This window comes from Cucurbita pepo, chromosome 16, assembly GCF_057944985.1.
Source record: "Cucurbita pepo subsp. pepo isolate OVF chromosome 16, ASM5794498v1, whole genome shotgun sequence".
Taxonomy (NCBI): domain Eukaryota; kingdom Viridiplantae; phylum Streptophyta; class Magnoliopsida; order Cucurbitales; family Cucurbitaceae; genus Cucurbita; species Cucurbita pepo.
Window position 1 is genome coordinate 12640929 of NC_141813.1, and position 17224 is coordinate 12658152.

General features: G+C 35.4%; 2 protein-coding genes across 3 annotated transcripts; one reads left to right on the forward strand and one right to left on the reverse strand.

Moving 5' to 3' along the window:
* Positions 1-124: 124 nt before the first annotated feature.
* On the reverse strand, positions 125-3898 carry LOC111777596 (asparagine synthetase [glutamine-hydrolyzing] 1). The gene is made up of 13 exons (XM_023657263.2): positions 3693-3898; positions 2883-3021; positions 2658-2753; positions 2392-2533; positions 2101-2291; positions 1856-2017; positions 1681-1761; positions 1369-1590; positions 1141-1275; positions 976-1056; positions 811-897; positions 617-724; positions 125-539 (listed from the first exon to the last, which is right to left on the reverse strand). Exons 1-13 carry the CDS (start codon positions 3770-3772, stop codon positions 300-302), a joined length of 1764 nt encoding a protein of 587 aa, XP_023513031.2. The 5' UTR covers positions 3773-3898; the 3' UTR covers positions 125-299.
* Positions 3899-7891: 3993 nt separating this feature from the next.
* LOC111777595 (6-phosphofructo-2-kinase/fructose-2,6-bisphosphatase) lies at positions 7892-16587 on the forward strand. 2 transcript variants are annotated; one of them, XM_087118639.1, is made up of 23 exons: positions 7892-8338; positions 8425-8488; positions 8784-9079; positions 9620-9826; positions 10181-10390; positions 10470-10565; positions 10757-10855; positions 10944-10973; positions 11408-11461; positions 11695-11748; positions 11821-11898; positions 11981-12072; positions 12175-12232; positions 12338-12412; positions 12638-12685; positions 13341-13438; positions 14678-14753; positions 14841-14903; positions 14983-15074; positions 15193-15261; positions 15845-15908; positions 15987-16052; positions 16170-16587. In XM_087118639.1, exons 1-23 carry the CDS (start codon positions 8144-8146, stop codon positions 16245-16247), a joined length of 2262 nt encoding a protein of 753 aa, XP_086974765.1. In that variant the 5' UTR covers positions 7892-8143; the 3' UTR covers positions 16248-16587. The 2 variants fall into 2 exon arrangements, with proteins under 2 accessions (XP_086974765.1, XP_086974766.1); XM_087118640.1 differs by having other exon boundaries at positions 9620-9820.
* Positions 16588-17224: the final 637 nt, after the last annotated feature.

The window sequence follows — 17224 nt, forward strand, 5'->3', positions numbered from 1 at the left end:
GATTCGTTTATTTGTCAACGACCAAGAGAACAGAAATTTGATTCAACCTTTGCAATTCACGGAATCACATCAATTATATAATTATAATGTGCGTCCAGACATGCTTAAAAGGCAGAAAATCACATAATCCGAAGAATCCTAGAGAAGATATAATAGATTCATAGAAAGTTTACTTGGAATGTCTCAATATAATACTCTGCTCAAGACCCTTACTTTACATCACTCCTGTGCACTTAAACATGTACTTCAGAGGACATGATCTAATATCAAGCAAGGTTAGCCTACTACTATATCCTATACTAGCTGAGGATTTTTAATCCAGATGTACTCACCTCCATTCTCGGAATGGTATCGATCATCTTGGACGGGACAATGCTGTTGACGTTGGTTGCCTCATCTGCATAAGCTGAAACGTGGACTCCAAGCGCCGCTCTACCTGACGGATCGAGATTTTTAGACCAAGCAGCGTCCCACTCGACAGCCTTTGCTGTGCTGCACGCAATGCTTGGTCCTCCTGGAACGGTCAGCCGAGCTGAGTTCTGTAAAGTCATTGCAAAACTGGGTTAATGAAATTCACTCATATGGGTCAACAATGTTGTTGATGAAAGTAAATTACCTGTGGGAAGAACCTCTCGAATATGGTTCTGTAGTAGTAGGCTTCTTTTGATGTTGGAGTGTTTTGGGGGAAGATGTGTTCGGCGTTCTGCATCATCTTATCAGTCACCTGAAATTATGTATTGAGAAGTCATCATCAAGCAAAACCACTGAATGGGTTTAAAGGCAATAGAAAGGAAAGGGCTAGCATATTACATGTTGAGCAGCATGGGATTTAAGGCCATCAATCCAACTATATCCAACACCATCGCTGAATTGTTCCTTCTGTCTGTACAGAACACTCTGCATGCAGGAAAAAAGGGTCACATTCTAATCTAAGTTATGGTTGTTGAATGATACACTAGGGGTTTTTCTTGAGACCTTAGGGAGATATGGCTGCTGTTGATCATCAAAAGCTTTCCTGAGGACCCATTTTTCAATTCTACCTTGTTCACGTTTGACCTGAAATAGATCAATGGATTAGAGGAGAAACGAAAAGGGGTACTACAAAGCAAAGAAGAAGGCTTGGGAAATTTATTTCTCTACCATTTTCCATTCTGGATCGATGGCCATTGCAACATTAATAAATTCCTTATCTAAAAATGGAACTCGAACTTCCAAGCCCCACGCTGAAGTTGCTTTGTTAGCTCTCAAGCAATCATACAGGTGAAGTTCCTTTATCTGCAAGCAAGAAAAAGAGCTCTTTGATATTAATGCAATGCCTCTCACCCAAACCATAAAAAATCGATCAGGGCTGTTCATAAAATCATATACCTTGCGACAACTTTCACGGTGAAACTCTTCCTTATTAGGAGCCTTGTGGAAGTACAGATATCCGCCAAAAATCTCATCAGCGCCTTCACCAGAAATCACCATCTTTACTCCTAGTGACTTAATCTTTCGTGCCATAAGAAACATAGGTGTGCTTGCCCTGATAGTAGTTACATCATATGTTTCTATATGGTAGATAACGTCTTCAATGGCATCAATCCCATCCTATTATAAAAGAAAATAACGATTGTAATATTATATCAACAAAAGGGGGATGCATATTTGTTGGCAAAGTTCTCGAGATATGTATCGTACCTGAACTGTGAAATGGAACTCGTGGTGGACAGTTCCCAAAAAATCTGCAACTTCTCTAGCAGCCTTCAGATCCGGTGAACCCTGAACATCAGATGAACAGAGGACTAATCTTAAACGGCTCCCAGTATGCACATAATCGATAATTGTATGAACTTTAAGAGGAAAAGAAACCTACCTCAAGACCAACACAGAAGGAATGGAGTTGTGTACCCCACTGCTTGGCAGCTCTTGTGCCGGCTAAGTGACGAGCTGTGATAGAGGCAACCAACGATGAATCTAGGCCACCAGATAGCAGAACTCCAAAAGGGACATCGGTCATCAGCCTTTTGATCACAGCCTGCATAATTTAGCACGTAAGCTCTTTATCCTAATAGAATCTCAAAACACGTTAAACTTAATCAAGTATCTTCCAATTCATACATTCTCCAATGCGCGTCTCAGAACAAGTGGGTCATACGGGGTCGATGGAATACCCTCCGAGAACCAGGTTGGATTATACCACCTTTTGAATCCACCTTGCTTGCTAGAGTATAAGTGCCCAGGTGGGAAGGTCTCAAAATGTTCACAATCATCATTCAGGCCTTTGAGTTCCGAAGATATCCACACTGAGCCTGACCAATATATAAAATAAAGAGTATTTAGAGACCATGTCAAAGGATAATAGATTAAACACAGGGACTAACGAAGGGGATTCAGAATTATTTTAGTTACCATCGAGTCCCCAGCCAATGTATAGGGAAGTAATTCCAATTGCATCTCGAGCGGCAATGAAACTGTTGTCACGCGTGTCCAAAAGAACGAAAGAGAACATTCCATCAAGCATGTCCACAAAATTCTCTCCATATTCTTCATACTACACAGACACCAAACGAAATATATCTTAATCCCATCCACTTGAGCACACCAAATGGGTAACTCGTGAAAAAAAATCAAATTATTCGAGCAAAAATTATTCACATAATCATATCTGTTAATACCAGATGCGAGATAACATCGCAGTCACTGCCGGTTCGAAATTTGTGGTTCCTCAATTTCTTCCTCAGCTCCTCATGGTTGTATATCTCTCCGTTAACCTAATTTCAGGCAAACACTTTTGCTCAACAGAACGATAAGAGAGAGTGCTTTCGTGTGCCTGCTTCCCCTCTCATTTGGAAAAAACAACACACATCCATCACAACGAAGAAGAAGGTAAGGGAGTGTACCGTGACGACAACGGACTTATCTTCATTATAAAGAGGTTGATCACCGGATGCAGGATCGATAATGGCTAAACGTTGATGCGTTAAGTAGCAATCGCCGTGCTGGTAGAGCCCACTCCAGTCTGGGCCACGGTGTTTCAATCTATCAAACCACAACAAGTAATTAAGTCAGTTCTGTGAAATTTATTCGATTAACCATGCGAATCAATAAACCTTCCGTTTTCTGCCTTAATATTATCCAACGTCGTTGTGGTAGGGATCCACATGTCTGATTCTCAGCCAAAATTTTAAAAGTTCAAAAGTTGAAAGGTCACAATCAGATACAGAGTTCTTTTTTTCACGGGAATCGCTGCATGGAAGGAAATGCCAAAATCGAACTAGAGATTACAAACTAAATACAATCAGAGTTCCGTTCGCTAACTATTTCCACAGACACTGGATTTGAAACACAGTTTAAACCTTCATAGGGTAAGTGTATTATATCATTCAAACTTCAAACCATCTCCATGCTTAATATGGACAAACATGCAGCTGCTTATATCAAACTCTAAATACAGTATCAAAAAAATTCACCGATATCTGAAGAGAAAAAACCTAAAACGATCATAGATGAAGAGAAATGGATTTTCAGCAAATTATTTCGAATTTATTCGTTGTTTTTCACATTTTACAAAGTTAAAAAGCTCCATTACTTCAAATATAACGTGCAGATAGCTATAAATAAAGCACCGACTGGTATACAGATAAAGAAACGAAATGAGAGAACGATGAAATCAACAAACAACAAAAATGCAGAGAAGATTAAGAACTTGCCGACGAGATAGTTCAAGAACACGAACACGTTTGGCCAGAGAATCATCGGCGCAACCAAGAACGGCAAGAATTCCACACATATTGACTAGAAAAAACTCAAAGAAAACTTCGAAGACGAAGAAGAAAAGGAGAGAGCAAAAACAGTTCAGAAAACAAAAAACGAATCGCAGAGATTAACACGTAGAATCGTCGGAAAATGTTCAGAAACACCGCCGTTGGCCACGCATTTATAATGGCGCAATCATGGTGAAAACGTCGTCGTTTCGGGTATTATCCAGACCGCAACCTACGTAGCTCCGGGACCACAGGAGAGGTGCCCTATTCAAGCGCCACGTGCATGTATTTAGTTGGTTTTAGGAGGTCATTTATTGACCCTCGAAACTCCAATTTTCTCGTTTGGGTTTATCCATTTGGAAAAAGGTTGGAAATGCTGAGTCAGCACCGCTTGGGTAAGAAAGGTCAAAGAAAATACAAAAAATAATGGACTCAGAACGGATAATTAAATTAATTTCCACCACTTTCAACTGTCCACGTGTTGCCTTCCTTCTGTTCACGTGGCTGACATATCCGTATACTTTTGGCGGTATTTAACCTACGGGAATATTGTGTAATCTACGTAGCATATTATCCAGAAAACTTCCTCCTTTGCTCTATAAAGTTTTTGTCCTGAAAGACCATTACACACAAAACATCTTACCCTTAATCACGAGAAAGAAAGAGACTTTCCCAATATTTGAATTATAATAATTAGTATTCTATTATTTTCTTGAAAATGAACTTTGCTCTATCCATTTATATTATATATATATATATATATTTTTTTTAAATAATCAACCGACTCGGTCAAATTATATAATATTTAATTGAATTAATTTTTAATGTTAAAAAAAAAAAACATGAAGAAAAATAAAATATTAATATCTAAATTATATTAAATAAATATTTATAACTCTTCAGTAAATATTTTTAAAATTACAAATTATAATCAGGTAGCGATTTTATTTAAATTTTTATATATTTTAATTCAATTTATAAGTTAATAATTCAATTCAGGTTACTCGAGTTATTGTGGTCCCCGAGTCTTTTAAAGTATTTCGAATATACATAACATAAACAAAATATAACAACAAAAAAAAAAAGTAATTATTTTCTAAAAAGAGAAAAAACAAACAAATAAAGTAACTACGTTTTTATTTTATCCGGAAGAAATTGAAGTTGAAATAAATATTTATTATTATTATTATTATATGGTAAACAAGATAATCACTACTATACAAAACTATACAAATTATATTCAGGTTTTAATATTAAAATTTATTTTAGAAAAAAAAAAAAAACCTGGTAATGGTTGGATTAAAATTTAAATATTAAAATAGATATTAGTACAAATAAAATAAATTACTAATCAAAAGACTTTAATATTTAAATCAAAATTCAATTACTATAATTTATTTTATTGCCAACATATATCATAATAGTTTTAATATTCTTATTATTCAATATTAATGAAGAAAAAACCAAAAAAGGTTAATCCATAATTATCGAGTCACGTGTAACAAAATGAATTTATTTATTAGAATTCGTCTAAAATATACTCATAAAATTTCAAATTTTAAATATAAGCTTAATTATATATATATATATATATATATATATATATATATATAATTTTTCTAAATATACCTTTAAATTTTTTAAAAATTTTAAAAACATTTTTTATTTTTCACTCTAGATTTTTTTTTCAAATATTTAAAAATACCTTTAAAAAAATTTAAAAAATTTAAAAATACCAATATTACGTTTAAAAAATACTCATTAACGTAACATTAAAATTTTTGTTGATAATCTTTGAGATGTCAATAGACGATTTTTGTTAATAGATAGTATAATTTTTTTTTTAATAAATATAAAAAAATATTCATGCTACTTTTAAAACATTAATGGATATTTTTTAAATATGGTAATAAGAGTAAATATTTTTTAATTTTTTTAAATAAAAAAATATTAATGAAAGTTTATTTAAAAATTAACGAATATTTTATTTTTCATCCGAACTTTTGAAAATTTAAGTATATATTTTTATTAATTTAGTTGTTTTTAAATTCATGAATTTATATTTAATAATCTAATAACATATTCATATAGTAACTAATTAATCATTAAACCATAGATTTAATTATTTATTTTCATCTATTATAAAAAAATTTGTTAGAAAGGCAAGATGATATATTCTTAAATTATATAATCATTTTTTTAAAAATATCTAAATTATTTAGATACCTTAATACCTTAAATACTTAATTTTTTTTTAAATATCTAATTATTTTCTAAAATATATAGACGGTGATGTTTTAATATTTTTAATCTCTAGAATATAGAATTTATGTTCGTTCTTAAATTGGATATCTTTTTTTTTAAGTTTTGAATTTAGTTTTTAGTGAGTCTTTTTAAATAACATGTTTTATTTTCGATATTTGAATTTAATTTTTAATTGGTCGTTGAACGAGGTATCTTGTTTATAATAAATATCAAATATGACGACAAAAAAAAAAAAAAAAAATTCAACTATATATATATATATATATTATTAGGTAGCTAGATATAAAAATCATATTTAAATTTTAGGGATCTAAACGTCATTTTTAAAATTTCAATAACTAATAAAAAAAAAAATTTAACTATGATGATTCGATCAAAATTATATATATTTTTTAATTAAGCGAATAAAAATACTCTTTACATCGTTCGTTGTGAATTTTGAACTTAATTTCCATTCGGTCGATAGAGTTTAAAGTGTTGTATCTTTACCTCTCGATTATGTTTCAATATGATCTTACATTTTAAAATTACAATTTTACCCTTGATTTATTAACTAAATACCCACTTTTAATTAAGGATTATGAGACATTTCACATATTTTCCATTCTTAAATTTTTACCGTATATATATATATATATATATATATTTTTTTTTTATCAAATACCCGCTTTTATTTTATTGTTTTTGTAAAGAACGATAAGACTTTTCACATATTTTTATTTTTGTAACCACCCACGTCCACTACTATAAGATATTATCGCATGAAATCTTACCGCTCGCTTCCAAACCCAGCATCCTTGCTAGCACATTGCCTCAAGTGCCTGACTTTGATACTATTTGTATGTTGTATAACTCAAGTTCACCGCTAATAGATATTTTCCTATATAGGATCTCACAATCCTCTTCCAAGCCCAGTGTTCTCGCTAGCATATCGGTTCTAATGTTTGACTCTGATACCATTTGTAATACTCCTAGACTCCCCGCTAGCGAATATTGTCCTTTTTGACCTTATCCTTTTGGACTTCTCTCAAAGTTTTAAAATTCACCTACTAAGAAGATGTTTCTGTTGGATGATGAAAGTCACACATCCGCTGATTTAGGGAATGATCATGAGTTTATAAACAAAGAATACTCTCTTCATTGGTTTGAGGCTTGTGAAAACTCAAAGCAAAGCCATGAGAACTTATGCTCAAAGTAGACAATATCATACCATTGTGAAGAGTCGTGTTCATCTAACATGGTATCAGAGCCAGACACCGGACGATGTGCCAGCCTTCTCGCTCTTCCCCGAAGGGGGGAAGACACGAGGCCTAGCGGTGGATCTGGGGCGTTACAAATGGTATCAGAGTCATGCCCTAAAACTTAGTCGTGCCAATAGATTGGTAAATCCTCAAATATCGAACAAAGGACTTCAAAAGAAAAGGAGTCAAGCCTCCTCGAAGGCAGTAAAAAATGACTAAAACTCCAAAGGAGTCGAGCCTTGATTAAGGGAAGGCGCACTTTGTTCGAGGGGAGGTGTTGCCTTGATTAAGGGAAGGCGCACTTTGTTCGAGGGGAGGTGTTGGATGATGAAAGTCCCACATCGGCTAATTTAGGATCTCTCCATTGGTCTGATAGCCATGAGAGCTTATGCTCAAAGTGGACAATATCATACCATTATAGAGAGTCGTGTTTATCTAACAGTTTTCACGCCTGTGTAACGGAGTTAAACGAGGATTAGGGTTGTTGAGTTTGGAAGGAGGCCATGTGGAAAAGCTTGGTACAGCGTGAGTGGGTGCACCGTCGTGCAGTGGAGTAGAACTCAAGACATTCGCAGACGTGGCAGTGATGGGCCATCGTTTTTCACCAACGCTAGCGAGGTATTTCGTTGTCTCTTTTATCGATAAGAAAAAGAACGACCAAATAAACTGATCGCAAGAACGCGCGAACTGCCCATTTCCTCACTTTTATTCTCCATCTCTCGTCCCTCTCCAACTTTTATCCGATTCCCGAAAATAGAACAGAATCTAAGCGCATATTTGTTCATGGCTTCAAGTTGTTTCCTGCAGTGGCGATAGATTCTCTGTGTCAAATCCCAATCTTGTTCTGGAAATTTTCTGGCGGAAGCAATTCCTTGAAGCAGTTCAAGAAGAATGGGTACCGGTACGTCCAAGAATTTGGATGGTGGCTCTCATGGTAACGAAGAAGAGCGGGAGGAAAACCTAGACCAAGCGGGTGGACAGCTCTATATTTCCTTGAAGATGGAGAATTTTAAACTCAAAGGCGAGCTCATTCCTCATATTTACGGCTCTGTCCCGCTTGTTGGTTCGTGGGATTCATCTAAAGCTGTAATCAATCTCTTTCTGTTATTCTTTGTTTATTCTCGAGTTTCTGCCAATCTCTACTGTTAAGTATAATTGCGTTGGTGTCACAGCTCTCTTTAGAACGCGAATCAGCATCAATGTGGGAATTGAGCTTTGTCGTTCCTCCTAATCACGGTAACTATGATTCAACTTCCTATTATTCACCTGTCAGGATGGATTCGGGGTTGGGGGTGAACGTTGGGAGTTAATTTGGTGATTGGAAAGCTTAGACATATGTTCTAAATGAACTAGAACTGATTCGTCGTGCTTGAATAGGATATGAAATTGAGGATTTTCAATCTCTTTACTACATAGTTTTCTGAACTTGATTTGGTTGCACAACAACAAAACCAGTATTTTGGAACTCCGTAATGGAAATGAAATTGCAGAAATTTTGATTTTCATTTCATCTATACTCTGTTGAATCCAGAATCTCTGGATTTCAAGTTCCTGTTGAAGCCGAGGTATAGCAATTCACCTTGTATTGTCGAGGAGGGTCCGAACCGTCTACTCTCTGGAGGAATGCTGCAAGGGGACACCAGGATGGCTCTTTTCAAATTGAGTGCTGATGAGGTTTTGGAGTACAGGGTATTCATTAAAGCAGACAGGGTTTCGCCCTTTGATCTTGCTGCAAGTTGGAGGGCGTATCAAGACAATCTTCGTCCTTCAGCTGTTCGTGGAATTCCTGATGTGAGCATAAATTCAGTGTCGGAGACAGGTCCGGAGGTATCATATCTTCCCCTTCCATCAAAAAATGAAAGCATTACATATACAATGTTCCATTCCTATCAAAATATGCAATGTTTCATTGAATATTATTGTATTGTAATGAAATTTTTATTTGCCAGTGTAATATTACCGCTCACTATTGCGTTCTTCCGTTCAGTACTACTCCAACCTTTGTTGTATTAGTGTTTGATTAGTTGCTTACAGTAATGTGCAACAATGCAGAGTTATTTTTGAAATGTTAAAAGGAATTGCTTATCGCATGCTTTGTCTTTAAGCGCAAGAACATGACGCATAAACGATATATGAAACTAACATGTCATTATCTTAAAACTTGAACATAGAGATGCAGACATATTTATTTAAAATTACATTGAGATATTGCAGCTTTTTTGCATCAATTTATGACATTTACATTTCAAATTCAATGGGAAATAAGTATTGAAATTCATATTATTTCCAGGTGTATTAGAAGCAGAGCTTTAGTAATATTTATTTTCTTCATACCTTATTCTTTCATCTTTTCTATTGCCTCTTCAGAATAACTCATCGGTTAGCTTGGAGCTCGATCTTGAACACTACGTGGTTCCAGCTCCTTCAAACTCAGGCTTTGTATATGCAGCCAACTTGACGGAGACTCCAAGATCATTAACTGGCTTTGGGGTTCATTTCAATGCTGATGGCCCGGGAAACACTTCATCATCTAAGGAGAGTGGAGTTGTTGGGGATCGATCAACAAATGTAAAGGTGTTTTCTTGCTTGTAAATATTAAATTATAATTCTCTAATAGGCATCAGAGTGTAAAACATGAAAATGACCATGGAGATGAGATAAATGGAGATACAATAATATGAAAGCATCTTCTCAAACTGTCTTAAAAATGAAAAACAATTTTAGAAGTTCAATCTAAAAAAACTACACTGATGTTTAGCTAGTTTGTTTATTTGTCCATCCTTGTTGTCTCATTAGAGACATGAAATCAATATCTAAACCAGTAATAGAAATTATATTGATTTTTGCGCTCCAATAACCGAACTTGTACTCTTCTTCCATTTTGTGGCATTTTTAATCACGTTTATTTTTTTTTTGTTGCTTATTTAGAATATGACAGTGATTGTTCCCGATCCACCCAAGATGTATATGGGTTCCGGAACGGTTGAATCAAAGTCGGTAGGGACGTTTTCTCATTTGCAAAAGCAAGACAGTCATAGGGGGCTTTTTGTGGATCGAGGTGTTGGATCCCCTAGGCTTGTTAAATCAGCTAGTACCAGCACTATCTTTTCAGATCTGAAATTGGATACGGAGTCCAAGGTTTGTTTTTGCCTTTTTATCTCTCTATATCACAAGTCATATTATTTATCTTTTGTGTTTCTTGTTTGTTAATATGTAGAATTCAATGCCAGCAGCAGCGGGAGCTGTTGCAGCTGCAGCTGTTGCTGATCAAATGCTTGGTCCAAAGGAGGATAGACATTTGGCAATTGTCTTGGTAATTTTCTTCAAATGGTTTGCATTAAATATCATTAATCATTGAGTTGTAGATATGGTGAGGTGGACTACACTCACTGTAGTAGGCTAAGAAGAAAGCTGCAGTAGTATTTGGTGACAGAATTGCACTTTTTCATTAGTAGTCTAGTCTCAAGAATGATAATTCTCTCATGACTTTTTAATATGGTTTAGGTTGGTTTGCCAGCTCGAGGCAAAACTTTTACTGCAGCTAAGCTTACAAGATATCTTCGTTGGTTAGGTCATGAGACAAAGCATTTCAACGTTGGCAAGGTTCGACTTTCTTATCATTCTTATCCGTTGTGTTATATGATGAATGAACTTTAGATTTCAATATAAAAATGTTTTCTTTTTTGAACAGTACCGACGCCTTAAACATGGAGCTAATCAGGTGTGTTTTCAATTATGATGTACAATTTTGACATATTGGCAATTCTTCAATGTCATAGTATTTTATTATCTATTTGGAGACTCGTTCTTTATATTTGTACCGTGTAAGGTGACAATGTTTGGGGGAGAACAATCAATTATGACTAGATGGACAATAATCAAAGGGTTCTTAGGAGCCCGCATAAACTTGTGTGGTAGGACTGCATTTTTAGGATTGCTTTCTTCAAAGATTGTCATTAGGCTCCCTAGGTTACTTTTTGAGGGCACTTCCTTAGTTTGCTTTGTTTTGTTTTTTCAAATAATTTTTTTTTATAGAAACAAGATCTTTCATGGTTTTATTAACTCATACTTCAGTCTTTTGGTGATCATGGTGTCATGAGGATGTCTTGTTCTATTTTTGATGTTCAATTTTGCCAATAAAATTTCTTTATGCAGTCTGCTGACTTTTTCCGAGCTGACAATCCAGAAGGCATGGAGGCACGTAACGAGGTGATTACTAGGAACTGATGACATGTTATCTAAAAGAAAGTGGGAATACTTTCACCTTCAATTGTCTAACAGAAGTACATTATTTTAAGAAATCAACGAACTCTTCATATTCCTACAACAAAGGAATCAGATACAATTTTAAATTTACCTGACTAACAGGGATGATTTGTAATGTTAACACCATGTTAGTTTTTTCTCTGTGTACATAGTTTTAATATATCACCTGCTACTAGGTAGCAGCTTTAGCTATGGAGGATATGATATCTTGGATGCAAGAAGGTGGCCAGGTAAGGTCTTCCACTGTTGCATCTATTACACAGAAACTAATGGTTTTATTTGCTAATGCTAGATTAATTTAGGTTGGAATACTTGATGCCACAAACAGTACCAGGAAACGGAGAAACATGTTGATGAAATTGGCTGAAGGAAAATGTCGGGTATACTGATCGTAATAGTAAATAGAGGGAAGAATTCCAGAAATATATAGTAATCTCATTCTTCTTTATCTTTCAACTGCAGATAATTTTTCTGGAAACTCTATGCAATGATCAGCGCATCATTGAAAGGAATATACGTCTTAAAATACAACAAAGTCCTGATTATGCTGAGGAGTATGTTTCCCAAGAGCTTCTTTCGTTCTTTCTGGAATATAGTGTGTATTCTTTTTTTAAGAACACAGTTGAGTGTTTTTTTTTTTCCTTTCTTTCTTTCAGGACAGATTTTGAGGCTGGATGTCGAGACTTCAAAGCTCGACTAGACAACTATGAAAAAGTAGTTTTCTAAAATATTAATATTTTTCTAGTATATATCGACAGGATACTTATTATATTGATTCTGTTGAAACATCGAAACATCTGAATTTGCTACTCATGCCAGGTCTATGAGCCTGTTGAAGAGGGATCTTACATTAAAATGATCGACATGGTTAGTGGCCATGGAGGACAGATTCAAGTAAGTTTAGCTCCTGTGGTTATTGTGCCTTTGTTACCTCATAGTTTTCAATTCCTCGGTTGCTAAGGTTAATAATTTGTTATTTCCTTTCAGACTTCTGATTTTTTAGGGTGATTCTTTTTTGAAAACTATCATTTTCAATCGTGTTAATTTTGCTTAGATGAAGTATGCGTAGGATTTATTTCACTTAATTCTGGTATCCTGAAACATGTTTTTCTTATTCAGGTCAACAACATCAGCGGGTATCTCCCTGGACGTATCGTCTTTTTCTTGGTATGATCTCTGTTTATCAATACTTTTTATTTATTGTGACAAAAATGTAGACATTATTAATACTTTTGAGGCTCCATATATTCTAGCATGAATTTAATGGATTGTAGTCTTGTCATAAATCATCCTTATTGCTCAGTCGACCACCAGGTGTTGTCCTTTCTTGTAGTTTTCGAGCCATTGACTTCTATGTGAGTGTTAGGGAGATTAAAGAAGGAGACATTGAAATAAAGCTAAGCTTTTTGAATTGCCATTGAGCGTGAGCAAATTTACAAAAAGGCCTCAATTAAACTTCCTTTTAAAACATTATATAACAAATAAAGGAGACGGAATTCAATAACCACTAAATTTGGAAGGGTTCAAGGTGACGTCCCATACGAATTGTTATATTTCAAAAAGGGCTCAAGGTGATATCACTTTATGAATTGTTAATCCTGAAAATTGGAATCTTGAGTGTATGATTTGCCAATTGAATTCACATATGTGCAGCCTGTGAAAATTGTTTGATGATTGTTGCTTTCGTACAAGTTCAGGATTTTTTTACGTGTTGGATGTATTTTTAATGTACTATGAAAAATAATCTTTATATTATTATATTATTATGTACTCAACAAACTTCTTGATGCTCTCATCAGATAGTTTACTTATCATGGTGCAGGTGAATACCCATCTCACTCCACGTCCGATATTGCTCACTAGGCATGGAGAGAGTATGGATAATGTTCGAGGTAGGATTGGAGGTGACAATGAATTAAGGTATGCATAAACGCAGGTATAGGGATAAAGTCTTCATGTTCATTAAATCACAAAAGATTTCATAGGTAACATAGTGTATCTAGTACCTGTAGTTATGAAAGGAGAGATTTGGCTGTTCAATCTGCCATTATTTTTTCACACTTAACTGACACATAATATCACAGTAACCAGGGACAGAGTAAAAATGATGTTCATGAAGGCAAAAAGACCAGTTAACTAAAGCATTGTATCCAAAGAAATTTTTACTTGTCTGTTCAAAAAATATTTAAAAATCTTAGCTACAAAATAGTCTAGATAGATGCCTCTCTACACCATCTTTTAAACCAAGAGTCGATAAAAAAAACTCTCAAGTATCGTCAGTATTCTCGACCAATCCCTCTCTCCACCATCATTCTTTCTTCAGTTTGCTTTCTGTTGCCCTGTGAAAATGAAACCGAAGTGTGATTTTGGCTATGGTATAAAGCTGTAGAGTTCTTTTTGGGGTAAAATTCTGAGTTTATTGACTAGGATAGAAGAAAAAAGAAATGGTTCTTCATATTATATTAGATTGCTATTGGAGCAACTTTCTGTTGATAGAACAAATTTTGGTGGAGCTTCTTCAAGGTTCTTTTAAGTTTCAAGAGAGCCCAACCTAAATGGAGGGATTATTTCTATATTTACTTTTTCTTCCCTTCTTGTTTGGGTTTCTTGTCATATAGATTAGATCTAACTTTTATTTTGCAATTTTCTTTTCATTTTCCCACCCAAGGGTAGTGTAGTCTAGTTAGTAAATTTTATAAACTAGGGCAGTATTTTCTATTCTGTGAATGCTAAAGAGCCATGCCCCTAAATTATCTCAACCTTTTTCAGATATTTGACAAATCTTGCTACTCTGGAGTTGGTCTCTGTGAACAAGGATAATGCAGTGCTTGTATCTCTTACTCAATACATTGGATTATCAAAAACATCAGCTGTATGAATAAGTTAGAAATATAACTGTGAAATTTGAGAATATTATTTAGAAATTAGGAAAACTGTAGTTACCTGATAAGTTGGTTGGGATGGATGGTTATAAATAAAGTGAGTTCGGGGTTTGGTAGTGGGCAAAATTTTGGGGATTAATAATGTAGGAGGGAGATAGACCTGTGTATTTTCTCTTTGATATTGTAACATAATTTTAGTCTTATTTTCTTATTCTCAGTCTCAATATCGGGTTCCTATTAGTATATTGAACTGGGATTGGTTTACTTCTTTTGGCAGTGAGGCTGGAGAAGTTTACTCTAAGAAGCTTGCTAACTTTGTTGAAAAACGACTGAAGTCCGAACGGGCTGCCTCTGTAAGCTTGGAATTTCAATGGGAGTCAATGTGCATCTGGTTATTTAAAATGCTAATGACATCTTTTTATGACTTTGTTGCGGTCTAGATTTGGACCAGCACACTTCAGCGAACAATTTTGACTGCGAGTCCTATTGTTGGATTCCCTAAGGTTAGCTTGTTTTCTGGAAAATTAATGCTTACTTGTAAAAACAAGTATGAAACGCTCTATGACTATTTCCTTCTGTTAGATTCAATGGCGTGCACTTGATGAGATATATGTTGGAGTTTGCGATGGAATGACTTATGAAGAGACAAAGAAAAACATGCCCGAGGAGTACGAGTATGTGCGATCTCCCTTTACCCCTCTTGATCTTCATCTCTTTGTCTTCTACAGGATTTGACGGGTGTTTATACCATCACTTGTTTGTTGTTTATTTCCTTGCATTTTTCACTTGCAGGGCACGCAAGAAGGACAAATTGAGATATAGATATCCTCGTGGAGAATCTTATTTGGATGTTATCCAAAGGTATGCAGTACTTTATTTTTCATCCAAATCAATCTTTTCGTCTCTTTGAAGGAAACCAAGCTTTTAGAGGAAAATGAAATAACATAGAAGGTGCCCAAGCTTACCGCTAACAAATATTGTCTACTTTGGCCCGTTACGTATCGCCATCAATCTCACGGTTTTAGAACGCGTTTGTTAAGGAGAGGTTTCTAAACCCTTATAAAGAATGCTTCGTTTCCTCTCCAACCAATATGGGATCTCACAATCCACCCTCCTTGAGGACCCAACGTCCTCGTTGGCACGCTGCTCGGTGTTTGGCTCATTCCATTTGAAACAGCTCAAGTCCACTGCTAATAAATATTGTCCACTTTGGCCCGTTATGTATCGTCGTCAGTCTCACGGTTTTAAAATGCGTCTGTTAGGGAGAGGTTTTCACATCCTTATAAAGAATACTTCATTTCCCACTCCAACCAACGTGGGATCTCACATAAACCAATCCCAAAGCTTCAGTCCTTCTCATTACTTTTTCTTGGTCAGTAAGTAATGACTAATGCATGTTTTATTTTGTTGTTACCTTCTGAGGCCATTAATCTTAACGACACAGGCTTGAACCAGTAATTATTGAGCTTGAAAGACAACGTGCGCCGGTTGTCGTTATTTCTCATCAGGTAAGTTAGTTTTAAACCATTACATCGTACATTTTTACACGTGGTAATCTTCCTAAAAGCGTTTTTCCCGTCTTGCAGGCGGTCTTGAGAGCGTTATATGCTTATTTTGCTGATAGGCCCCTAAAAGAAATTCCACACATTGAGGTAATTGTGTAGATAATTGACTAACGATCAGTTCATTTTCAATTCCAATACCAAGGAGCAAAAGAATGCTTAGTGGTAACTAGAATGGTTTAAAATGGTTCGGTTCAATTTTGTCAGGTTCCACTTCATACAATAATTGAGATTCAAATGGGAGTCACGGGTGTGCAAGAAAAAAGATACAAACTTATGGATTAACAAACCCTGTGGATGGTTAATCTATAATTCTCATATACTTCAAGGAGTTCCTATGCATTCTTTTAATTCTCATTCATTACCAAGATGTTGGTCTCGTAAATTGTGCCGCTCTTATCATCAACCTTAACCTCCGATGCAAATGTGAGTGACTAAAACTTGTTTTCGTTTTCGTTTCTGTAATAGTGATGTCTACGCATGTAACTAATACTCGGGCAGGAGGGTGGAGTGGTTAAACAAAAGTCTCTTCCATTCAAAGCAGGACTAGGAGGAGTTCAGTTCTATCTATGCTGTTCAATTATTATTGAAATAAAGGAAGTTTTGAATAGTAAAGTTATGAATATTAGCAGGTGGTAGCAGAATCATATATTGTTTTGTTATACTGTTCTTCTGGAACCAGAACTTAGCTATTTCTTTCCTTGAGGTCGCTGTATACTAAATAAGTGAAAAGAGTGTGAAATGGTAGCAATTACGTAGATGGGGCATTTGGGTTAAAAGATTCTTAGGTTTGGGTCTAAGATGGGATGAAGAGAGCTTCCCATTTACTCACTTTTGTCGAAATAGATTAGACATATATCATCGGTCGAGTAGTCAAATATTTTTGACTGGTATGTATAGTTCAAATAAAATAGTTAAAAGTTACTTTTAGCTCGAGAACTCTTATGAAGTAACAATTTAGTGTAACAGCCCAAATCTACCGTTAGTAGATATTGTTTTTTCGGGCTTTCCCTTCTGGGTTACCCCTCATGGTTTTAAAACGCCTCTGTTAGGGAGAGGCTTCCACACCCTTGAATGCTTAGTTCTCCTCTCTAACTGATGTGAGATCTCACAATTCACCCCTCTTCAGTGTCTAGTGTCTTTGTTGGCACTCGTTCCCTTCTCCAATCGATGTGGGACTCCCAATCCACCCCCCCCCCCCCTTTGGGGCCTAGCGTCCTTGCTGGCATACTGTCTCGTGTCCACCTCCTCTGGGGCTCAGG